Below are 12,333 nucleotides of genomic sequence, written 5' to 3' on the forward strand. Positions count from 1 at the left end.
AACCAAAGGCATGGATGAGACTGTCAGGAAGAAAGCACGTGAAGAGAGGTGGGCCAGGGACACTGACGTTACAGCAGTGAGCATGAGGCCTGGAAGGAAGGATCGAGAGGGAGGAGGAAAGCCGGGGAATGAGGGGGGGAGGCACCAAGAAAGACAAGCTGTAAGAAGGCACAGGAACCTTTGGGTCAATGTGATACCCACCAACCTATATTGTCCCAGTCATTTATTTGTCTATTATTTTCCAGGAGATGATGTCACAGAGCAGGCACTGGGGTTTATTCATGTTTATATTTCTAGAACTGAATGGGGTCCTGCCATAGTGACATTTGTCCATCCAACATCTAATGAAATCTATAAAGTTTGTTAAATGAATACATTTTGCAATCTGCCTCTTTCCTTGAACCAATTTGTTAAAGAAAATCTTACAACTGACAGAACTGGCTAGGAATTGTGGGAAGGCGCTGTGACCTTTTGCTCGCAGGGTATTAGCTAAAATGGGAGAACTGCCTTGGACAGGCCTAGGTGGCACCACGGGGGCTCAGCTGTCCCCGCTGTGCTGGGAGGACTGTGGGTGTGTCCGCAAGTGCCGGCTTCTCTTTAATGCATGGGCAGCCATTCCGGAGCTTCAGAGTAGCCATCATTCCCCTGGTACTAGTTAACCGGCGGGTTTACGGAGCACCTTTCCATGAATGGTCTGTCTGTGGATTGTCTGTGCAACCCAGTCAGTGGGATAAAGGAACTGAGTCATTCATAAGATAGTCTGTACCTCAGCCTGTGGTGCAATTTCTCACTCGGGGTATAATCCTATATAATAAAAGCCTAATATGCAAATTGTCCCTTGACAGGGAGTTTGACCGGGAGTTCAATCAGGCGGCGGGGCAGGCCAACCTCCTGAGTCCCCTCTTCCCAGCCGGCCTGGCCCAGATCAGCCCCAATTGTGGCCAGGCCACATGTGTACGAATTCATGCACTGGGACTTTAGTTAAGTCATAGACACACTGGTCTTAATATGCATAAAGGTGGAGAGGAAAGAATTCCGTTCCACCTGGGTGCTTTGACAAGCATCTCATGTTAATCCGTGAACTCAGGAGAGCTCAGAGCTCAGTGTCCCTGGAAAGGAGAGAGGTTTTGTTTGTTTGTTTGTTTTTAGGAGAATTGGGGAATGACAGAGGAGGGAAGGAGTAGGCAGAAAAAGTTTAAGGTCATAAGCAGGACAACAACAGTGAAATGTGATAGGTTAAGGACTAAGTAGCAAAGTTGAAGCCCAAGAGAGGTGAAAGCAGCTAGAAGGAGGGCCAGGTGATATAGTTTAGACCAGCAGTCGCCAACCTTTCAGACCTCACAGACCACCAGTAGTCTTGGGACCACCAGTTGGTGACTGCTGCTCCAAAGGTTTCCTTAAACCAGCAGCCACCAACCTTTTGGAGCTCACGGACCACCAGTAGTCCGCGGGCCACCGGTTGGCGACTGCTGGTTTAGATTGAGTGCCAGGGCTGGATGTGCCAGGTGCGCTGAGAGGGGCAGGCCAGGTAGGACCACCAGTAGGTCCTCCTCCCTCCCTGTCCAGAAGCTGGGACAGAGGGGCCCACGTTGGCTCTCCTGTCCGCCCACACTTCCCAGAGTTCCCGTGTGGACACGCTGCGAGTTCACATCCAAGCTAACAGAGCACACGCACGCAGATGTTGCAGACAAATTAAAATTTACTGAGACAGACAGAAATGCACCTACTTGGGACTACAGTTAAGCAGTTACTATTAACCAAAGAGTCATGTTCACATTCCAGATAAGTCTACGTCGAAAAGCATTCAGAATTTACTAGTTTTCTACATCACTATTTCATCTACAAGAGGGACAGCAAACTGACACTTGGGATTTGGTGGCTCTCATTACAATGCTACACACTGAACAGGGACACACATCAGCGACTTTGAGAAAAAGGTATAAAAAGACCCAAACCACCCACTGTAGAAAGGGCTCTGGGATGTTACTGTCCAGTGTGGCCAAGGTAAAAACAAAAGAATGGAATCCTGGGCGAGGCATCGTCATTCCCTGCTGGGCCTGGGGAATGGGCCTAAAGAGGGGAAACTGATCCAAATCCTCACATTCCGTATGAAGGGGTTTCCATGCCTAGAATATCTGTGGAAACAATAAGACATTGATGTGGCAGACACCTAAGCATGGTGGGAGAAAATTCTGGGATTTAAGTTGGATGCTAAGGAAAGAAGTATTTATGGAATAAGAATAAAACTATTAGCAAAGAAGTTTCCAAAAATGAGTGAGGATTCAATGCCTGTCTCAAACAAGGGACTAGATGATCACAGAAGTATTTTTATAATAATTTTTATGGATACCTTGTCACTACCTAAAGGACTCCTGCCAAAGAAAGGAAGCAACAATTCTCCTTCTAAGGCTAAAGTAACTAAAAGAATCTAATCTTTAGTAATTTTCACAAGTGAAAATCATTAAATATTTTAAAGAATCTAATGCTGCCATGCCAACGGGAGGCACAAGAAGTGGCGCTAATGGGGCTCCGCTGACCTGGGGTTCTCCTGGTAGGAGGGCTTCTTATTTCATATTTTAATGAATCAAATATCTTCCAGGAATGCCTCTGAAAATGAGCATCTCAGCACTTCCTGGGAACTGACTCCTGAGCACTCTTCTCCATCATTAAGTTAATGTCAAGGAGCTTTAAGTGTCTTTAATTTGACACTTGTCATAAGATAATTAGTTTCGCTAAGGGAAATCAATTTGTTGATTTTAATTTGTTCTCTCGTGCATTGTCCCAAGCTCAGAGGAGACAGTAACAATGGTTTTCTTTGAGGGTCTAAACTAAGATTTTTTTAATGTCTTTTTATATTCTCTCTTGTAATTTAGCTGCAATTAAACACCTGTTTTCTATAGTATGACCTCAAAGTTTTGTGCAAGTTAGGAAAATAATATTAACAGGGAGGTGATGGAGTTGAGATCTGAATACCGAGCTTGCGAGTGGCCTCCCTACGTCTAGGATCTAGGGTCCTGGCTATCCTTGCATCTATCGGGCCTCAGGGATTCACTACATCAGGCTTGTTCATTTCCCATCTGAGACTAAAGCCACTTTGTCCAGGTTGGAAAAGGCTAGCTGAGGTGAGTGGGAAAAGTACAAAGAAACGGGCATTTGGGGGTGGATAGTCGGTCAGCTGCCACTGTGATCATGGTTTGGCTGAATCCATTTTTTTTTTTTTGCCTGAGTTTACGTCTTTTTGTGGACTAGCTGGAGCTTATGGGGACGGGAAGAAAAACAAATGGGTAGAGAGCCTTGCTGGGTGGCTGGTGGGGCACCCAGGTGGATAGGCGCTGAAGGGCCTGCACTGAACGACACGGGCCACGTTGAAGACTGCTCTTTGGTACTCACCCTGGAGTCTGGGGCAATGGCCCCACCAAATTTTACTTGGGCAAAGAAGCACAAATGGTGAAGGGCTTTCTTCATTAGGACCTTGACACTGGTGTGGGTGAGGGTGTGGAGACAGGACTAGCTCTAAAAGTCCAACCCTCGCTTCCATGTGCCACTCTGAAGTTCTTTCTAGGCCTCTGGGGGGGATCCTGTACTGCTTGTGTCTCTCATCATGATTTGTGGATGGAATTAGGGGCAAAAGCTAAACCTGGAGTTCAGAATCCCAATTTTTCTTCTCCTAAGAAATATGTGTACTGTCTCTTGGAGAGCAGGGGCATGTGGACATGCCTTAGAAAAGCCCTTGGTAGGCAGGGGAGGCGGGACCCTGGGCAGACAGGATGCTGCGCCTGGGGCTTTGGGTGAAATGAGAGAAATGGCTTGTGAAGCTGCCCACATGGAGTCGCATGGCTTGGGCAGGACAGGTGATTTCGGCAGACAGAGGCCCATCCAAGTCAAAGAGGCTCTGGGAAGGAACCTCCTCCGCCTGCAGCTACCAGTGCCAAGTGTTAGTGCAAAAACGGACCTGGAGACACTTTATTCCAGAATTATGATCCAGGTTGGACAAGCTGACAAATTGGTAATTGTTTTCAAATGAATTTTTAATAGCCAAACAGTTTTCTGAGTGGGTGTGAACCTGGCTTACACACACGGTCTCTCTGTACATGTGTACATATTTACACACACACAGAGAGAGAAGCGTCCAGATACCATTTTTAATAAAGAAAACCAGTTCCCCAAAAGGATTCTTGACTGAATTAAGGCCGTTGTTTGTAGGAAGCCAGATACAGTGATGGGAGTAATTAATTTTTAACAACAAACACCAGGGGTGGCGGGCGCAGGGGAATAAAGGACAGTGTGGTGTGTTTTCCACGACATCCACAAGACATAAGAAAAGCACTTAGACACCGTAAGGCGGGAACCATGCTGTACAACCACTGGTGTGGGGAGTCAGAAAGGGTCTTTGATGTTGAGAGGGCGGGGCTCCCTGCACCGTCAGAATCCCACGTCCATCACATGCTCGTTGGACAAGTCTCATGGGAGGGAAGGAGGCTCTCCTTCAGCAGCCAGTCCTGTCTAAACACAAAACAACACCTTCCTTCCCACACAGCCGTGCGCACAATCAGAAAGCTCTGGGAACAGGAGTCGTCCGGATCGTAGGCCCGCTGGAGAGCAGCAGGGAGGAGAGACCTTGGTGCCGCGGAGTCTTAGATACAAATGCAGAACAGGAAGTGACTTGCAGTTTGTGCCGGCTGTGTCCTCTTCCCTGTGGGCACTACCATATGTAGCCGACCTCGTCCTCCTTGTCATCGTCCTCGTCCTCGTCGTCCTCTGTTGCCCGGGTGTGCGCCCGCAGCCTCCCTAGCTTGTCCTTCGGCCCCAGCTCCCGCGCGTCCTCCAGGTCGTCCAGCAGCACCACGGAGCCGCCGCTGCCAAAGTCTCCCGAGGTCTCCTGCTCCTCTTCTGACCATGCGGAAGGAGGAGAGGCTGAGGTGAGTTTCTGCTGAACTCATGACCATGTTAGGGGCCCCCTGTACCCGACTTCACTGCAGGGCTAACCCAGGCATTTCACTTTCCAACGCGGAGCATCCCTGCCCAGCTGGGGCTAATCTACACAGTACAGACCCCAGCTTTGTTCTGGGGGAGCCCGAATTCCGGAGATGCTGCTACCTTCTCGGGAGGTTTATGATCCTAATTGAGAAGTGAAGGCAACCTAAGTTGTTCTTGGCCGGCAACAGGTCCTGACTGTCAAAAACTGTTCTCCAGCCCAGTGGCCACAGTGAGTACCGGCCGCTCAAAAAACAATCTATGCATAATCTCATGCAATTTCAGGGTGGTTCTGTCTCCCTACGTCTAGGTCCTGACTATACGCATGTCTACTGGGCCGAAGGGGTTCGCTACATCAAGCTTATTCATTTCCCAGCTGAGACTAACTTCAGGGGTAAGGTGCTCACTGTACACCAGTCACCTGTTGAAATGTTTCTACTCAGATTTTAACACAGCAAGGACCTATGGGTACCAGAGATCACCGTGGGCTGATACTCACCGCAGCTCACAGCGCCCTGCTTCCTGGAGCCAGCCAGCTCGTTCCCGTACTTGTCTACACACCAGCACTGGCCCGTGCTGCCGTGGCACTGCGTGGCTTTGTAATAGCCCTCCTCGTTACAGTGGGGTATGAAGGCTCCTGGGGAATCAGAGAAGGAGACACTCAGGGGTACTGCCCTCTGAGACTCAGCAGAGGGCTCGCGTGGCAGGCGTGGTACTTGCTACAGGGCTAGCACGAGAGAACCGAGTGGTTGGTTATTACTTAGTCAAGATTACCGGGCCCTGAGACTTGCTCAAGGATAGATAGGAAGCATAAATACATACTATCTATATTAATAACTTTTACTTTTAATGTTTTTTCCAGATTTATTGAGATACTATAATACAGCACTGCATCAAGTGTAAGGTGCACAGCATAATGACTTGACTCACACAGTGAAATGGTTACCAAATAGGTTTAGTTAATATCCATCATCTCATATAGATACAAAAAAGGAAAGGAGGTTTCTATGTGATGAGAACTCCTAGAATGTACTCACTTAACAATTTAGATCATACTTCACAGCAGTGTTAACTATAGGCATCATGTTGTACATTATACCCCTAATACTTATGACTGGAAATTTGTACTTTTTGGCACCCTGCTTCTCCTGCCCTGCCTATCTGCTCTCTTTTTCTAGGAATGTTTTTTGTTGTTTGTTCATTTTTATGAATGAGACCATACAGTTTTTGTCTTCCTCTGACTTGTTCCACTTAGCATAATGCCCACAAGGTCCATCCATGTTGTCGCAGTTGGCAGGATTGCCTTTGTTTTTATGGCTGAATAATATTCCATTGGCTATATATTCCACAACTTCTTTATCCATTCATCCATCAATGGACACTTGGGTTGTTTCCTTGTCTTGGCTATCCTGTATAATAAAAGGCTAATATGCAAATGGCCCGAAAGGTGGAAGGACGGGTCATTATGACACCACTATGACACGCACTGACCACCAGGGGCAGATGCTCAACGCAGGAGCTGTCCCCTGGTGGTCAGTGTGCTCCCACAGGGGAAGCACTGCTCAGTCAGAAGCCCTGAGCTGGGCTCACGGCTGGCGAGCGCTGCAGTGGTGGCGGGAGCCTCTTCCGCCTCTGCGGCAGTGCCGGGAGCAGGCCTAAGCCATCAGCTGGACATCCCCCAAGAGCTCCCAGACTGTGAGAGGGCGCAGGCCAGGCTGAGGGACCCCTCTGAATGCACGAATTTTGTGTACCGGACCACTAGTTGTAAATAATGCTACAGTGAACATGGGGGTGCATATATTCTTATGAGTTGATGTTTTTCTTTTCTTTGAATAATACCCCAAAGTGAAATTGCCAGATCATATGATAGCTCTATTTTTAATTTTTTGAGGAACCTCCATACTGTTTTCCATAGTGGCTGCACCAATTTACAATCCCACCAACAGTGTACAAGGGTTCCCTTTTCTCTATATCTTCCCCAGCATTTGTTATTTTTATGATAGCCATCCTAATGGGCATGAAGTGGATCTGATTTGCAATTCCCTAATGATTAGTGATGTTGAGCACATTTTCATAAACCTATTGGACATTTGTATATCTTCTGTGCAAAAGTAACTATTCAGGTCCTTTGCCATTTTTTAATTGGATGATGATGTGATTTTTGCTATTAATTTGTATGAGTTCTTAATATATTTTGGATAGAAACCCCTTATCAGATGTATGGTTTGCAAATATTTTCATTTCGTAGATTCTTTTCACTTTGTTGATGGTTTGCTTTGCTGTGCAGAGGTTGTTTAGTTTGATATAGTTCCACATGTTTGTCTTTTATTTTGATGTTTGTGCTTTAGGTGTCATATCCAAAAAAAATCATTACCAAGACCCAGGTCAAGAAGCTTTGTTTTCTTTAGGAGTTTCATGGTATCCGATCTTACATTTAAGTCTTCAATCAGTTTGAGTTAATTTTTTTTGTGAGTGGTATAGGATAGGGGACTAGTTTTATTCTTTCACGTGTAAAAATCTAATTTTTCCAGCACCCTTTATTGAACAGACTGTCTTTTCTCCACGGAGTGTTGTTGGGTACCTTGTTGCCCATACATGCACGGGATTATTTTTGGGCTCTTGATTCTGTTCTGTTCCACTGGTCTAAGGTGTGTTTGTATGCCATCTGGTTTTGATTATTATAGCTTTACAATGTAACTTGAAATCAGAAGTGTGGTGCTTGCTGCTTTGCTCTTTTTTTCTCAGGATTGCTTTGGCTGTCGGGGGTTTTTTTGTGGTTCCATACAAATGTTAGGATTTCTTTTCAACTGTTAAAAATGCCATTGGAATCTTGATAGGGACTGCACTGAATCTATAGGTAGATGGTTTTGGGTAGTATTATTAATTCTTCTAATTAATTAAAGATGAAATATAGTATAAACTACAAAACAGTTAGAACTGACTGAAAAGGAAGGCACTGTGTACCAAAATTGGAGGGAGGCAACCACAGTGAAACTTAAGAGAAACATTCATAGCTTCAAATGCATTTATAAAAAACACAACTAACAAAACTTTCAAATCATAAGATACCTTTTGATTTTACCATGCCTTTGTTTTCTTTGAATAATATCTCATGGATTTCCGTATAGAGCTCTTTCACCTCCTTGGTTAAATTTATTCTTAAGTATTTTATTGTTTTTTATGTTACTGTAAATGGGATAACTTTATTACTTTTTCAGATAATTTGTTGTTAGTGTGTGATAGAGGCATATAATTTTGTTTCTGCTATTTCTGTATCAAACTAATGAATTCATAAAATTAGGGCATTTTTCTCTTTTTCCATTCTCTAGACATTTTATATAAAATGAGAATGACCTCTTCCATAAAAATATTTTGGGCCTGGTGCATATTGGGGTAATGAGTGGCATTCTGATTTAAATTAATTTCACGGTTTTTTTAAATCCAGTTTAGTCTCCTGGTTCTTTGTGTCTCAGATATGGTCATCATAGTGTTATTTCAAGTAGGTTTTCATCATTGTTATGAATTGGTTGATAGCAGTGGCTCTTGAAATGTTTACATAGGACCAGCAGCTGCAACACTGCCTGGAAATGTCTCAGAAAAGAGATTCTTGGGCCCAACCCCAGACCCACTGTGTTTGAAATGGTGACTTAATTAACCCTCCATGTGATTCTGATACACACGGAAGTTTGGGAATGGCAAGTTTACAGTATTCTCCTATATCTGAGGTTACATCCCACTTCTAAATTCACAGTAGCATTTGAACCTTTCATATTGGCAACAGTTGGTCCATGTCATTGTTTTCTGCTTTAGTTGTAATCATTTCAGCTTGTTGCGGTGTTCCTAAAGCTTCCTGATTTGAAAGTTAGTTGTGTTTTTTATAAATGCATTTGAAGCTATGGATGTTCCTCTTAAGTTTCACTGTGGTTGCCTCCTTCCAATTTTGGTACACAGTGCCTTCCTTTTCAGTCAGTTCTAAATGATTTGTAGTTTATACTGTATTTCATCTTTGAGTATTTACTTATTTTTAAAACCCAGATATATGGGGTTTTAACAATCTCATGTTTGACTTCCACTTTCATTGGGTTGTGGCAAGTGAATTTGTTCTGTGATGGTTTTTGAGATTGATTTTCTTTTTTTGGCATAATCTGTGGCAAATATTTCATGTGTGTTTGAAAAGATTAATTTCTATGCTAATGTAAAGGAATACATGTATATGAATGCTAATTAATCATGCTATTCAATTCTTCTCTCTGCCTACTTGAACTGTAAGTTTTAAGGAGAGAGCTGTATTTAAAGTTTCTATTTATAAATATGACAATTCCTCCTTGCAATTTTGTTTTAGTCAGGGGTATACCAATTGATGATGTCACATAGTAAAAGGCACATTTTAGCAAGATGATACTGTCTTTATTTTTGGAATTCCAAACAAAGTGGTTGTTTCTGTCAGATTTTAACAATGCTATAACAATGAGTCTTTACTATCTTAATTTCAAGTTTCTGTGTTTTATATGTAACTCTCTTTTCAAAAATGCAAATCAATAGTCTCTGAGTTAGATCCATTCATATTTATGGTTATTACAGATAGGTTTGCTCTTATTTCTACCACTCTATTTTGTGTTTTCTATTTTTTATTTCCCCCTTTTCTGCTTTGTGTTGACATGATTACATTTTATGTATTCCATGATTTTCTTCTATATCTTATTAGCCTTAAATTTCCCAGGGAAGCATATTTTTACTTACTAGAGGCCCGGTGCAGAAATTCATTCAGGGAGGGTTCCCTCAGCCCGGCCTGCACCCTCTCCAATCTGGGACCTCTGGCTCCTAACTGCTCTCCTGCCTGTCTGATCACCCCTAACTGCTCCCCTGCTGGCCTCATCACCCCTAACCGCCTCTGCCTCGGCCCCCGACACCCTGGCTTTGTCTGGAAGGATGACCGGAAGATGTCCAGTTGACCCGGTCTAATTAGCATTTTACCCTTTTATTAATATAGATAAGGTCTAAAGTTAATTTATATTTTGTTTTCTTCCAGAACAAATCAGAAATTTAACATTTTTACCACTTTTTCTCACTGCCACCAACACTCTGAAATCTTACGTTTAGCTTGCTATCAAAAAATGTTATAGCATATTTATGTAGATTTAGCTGCATGTCTTTTCTCACAGTTAATTCCTCTGGGATTATTTATCTTCTGCAGAGCAAATCATCCGAGTGAGATTCAGTAGCCTGGGATTGGGCACATCACTGTCATCACACTTGAGCATGCTCGTGGGATAAGTTGGCTTTCCAGGTTGCAAGTGGTTTCCTCTCAGCACTTGGAGATAAGATTTCTTCAGTGAGTGTTGCTAAGCTGATTCTTACTGAACTGAAGATAATCCTTATGGCTGGTTTAGTTTTGGTTTTTCTTAGGGTGCCTGTCTGATGACTGTGCTCATCTTCTATGGGGGCTTCTCCTGAGTGAGTGGACTGTCTGCATCAAACCTGTGAAGACAGGCTTCCGCTTGCTATTGTGGTTTCCTACTCCCTAGTTTTATTTCTGATTTTTTTAGACTAAGTACCTTTTTTAAATTTACCTCTTACTTGATGGCATAGACCCCAGAAAGAAGTGTGGCAAAGGAGGGAGAGATTTTTACTACTTGAACCTGGGTTTGAGCCCTGATCCAGTTGACTGGAGGGACTACTGTAAACACTCCGTGTAGCAGGCTCCTCAGCATCACGGATGGGCAGGGGCCCCCAGAAAACCATCCCTAAGTGATAGGCAAGCCTGCTGATGCTGCAGTGAGAGAGGCGGTGCCCACACTCCAACTTAGGGACTCTCTCAGCACCCCAAGTCTTCAGGGAGCAGGAGGAAGAAAAAATAGATGCTTTCAGTTACCAAAATGCAGAGAGATTCGTGCACAGAGGCTCAAATAGGACCTGCAAAGGAGAACAAGCAGAGAGCTGGAGAAACGTGGCTGCTCTTCGAGCTGCAGTTGGAAAACAGGTGCCTAATAAACCAACAAAACAACACTGGGCTGAGCCCGCAGGTGCTGCTCTACACCTCTAATGTGACAGGATGACCACTCTTTTAAGTAATTATAATGGATTGTAATGGATTAGAATTTGTTGTTGCTTGTTTTGTCTGTATTCAGGGGCATTTCAATTTAAAGAACAATGTATTATATTAGAAGATTTCACCATGAGAAAAATAATTTGTAAGCAGATAAACGGTATTTCTATGAGTCAGCCAGAGTCATCGCCATGTGTGGGGAGATGTGATAGGAAGCTTGGAAACTAGGTGGACTCATGTCTGGAGAGAAGAAGGCATTTCAAGTATGTGAGCTCAGAGAATGGGAGATGTAACATGTTATTTCAGAGCACGTCTTATGTCTCATGCATTATGAATTAATGAAGCAGTAAGGAGATATCCACACCCAATGGAAACAACTACTTTAAAAATAGCATTATACTTGCTCTGTAAGTACCTGTGGGTGTTGGGCACATCACTCAGACCCAAGTGACCTCCCACGTGGAGAAATCAGGTCAGTAAGCACAGGTCCCACGGGAAGACCTGTGGGGGGAGGGGGTCTCTCCACTTGGCCTTCGGGTCAGAAAAAGGCCTTCCTGTGCTTACATGGGGGAAGAGCCTAGGGCCAGACAGGTCAAGTTCCCAACTCTGGAGTGTCGGGTGTGCAGAGTCTGAGGCAAGCAGTGAAATAAGTAATTTTCAAAAGGGGAAGGGAGGAGTGTGTACTCTGAGGTGTCAGGAGGGGGGAAACCGCCAGAGTCCACAGAGAGCCTCGCCTGACAATCTGTGAAAAACCTGCCCATTTCCATCAGGTAAATAAACCTCTGCAATGGCAAGCTGCCTAGGGAATGCGCTGCCCCTGAATGCTTAATAAGAATAATCCTGAGTTATTGCTGCAGCTGGTCAGTTGTTTTTTGTTTTGTTTTTTAAAGGAAAGCACATGCTTACTCCTTTTTTCCAACAAACAATGAGTTGTACCCACCCTTTCAGGGCTGGCGTGGAGCTAGAGGGGGCGTGTGCTCCCGCAGGCCAGCTCTGCTTCCCCCACCTCGGCCAGACCTGCATGTCTGGGAAATCACACAACCCACCTGCTTCCACCTTATCGTTCGTACAAAGGAAGGAGAACAAATGTATGGTGTCCAGGCCAGACACCTTACACTTCTTTTCCAGGGATCGTGTGAGCATGGGAAAGAAATATGCTCACGTCCACTCACGTCCGTGAGTCCTATCTGATAGTCCTACGAGGGAGGATGGCTCATCTCCTCCTTGAATGGGCAGCTTGAGCTGGGGAATACAGGAAGTTCTATCATTTTAGAGCTGGAAGGAACACTCTGGAGCTCCCTTCAACGGCTGTG

General features: G+C 44.4%; 1 protein-coding gene across 2 annotated transcripts in view; it reads right to left on the reverse strand.

The window, feature by feature from the left end:
• Positions 1-4,128: 4,128 nt before the first annotated feature.
• The window catches only part of SPOCK1 (SPARC (osteonectin), cwcv and kazal like domains proteoglycan 1), a 465,949-nt gene continuing 457,744 nt past the window's right edge, over positions 4,129-12,333 (reverse strand). For both annotated transcript variants that reach the window (XM_028148018.2, XM_054717880.1), the window contains 2 exons: positions 5,474-5,611; positions 4,129-4,890 (listed from right to left, as the gene is read on the reverse strand). In XM_028148018.2, the coding sequence (XP_028003819.1) occupies positions 4,703-4,890; positions 5,474-5,611 (326 nt within the window). In that variant the 3' untranslated portion in view covers positions 4,129-4,702. The remainder of the gene's footprint in view (positions 4,891-5,473; positions 5,612-12,333) is intronic.

The sequence above is a fragment of the Eptesicus fuscus genome, chromosome 6, assembly GCF_027574615.1.
Source record: "Eptesicus fuscus isolate TK198812 chromosome 6, DD_ASM_mEF_20220401, whole genome shotgun sequence".
NCBI classification, from domain to species: Eukaryota; Metazoa; Chordata; class Mammalia; order Chiroptera; family Vespertilionidae; genus Eptesicus; species Eptesicus fuscus.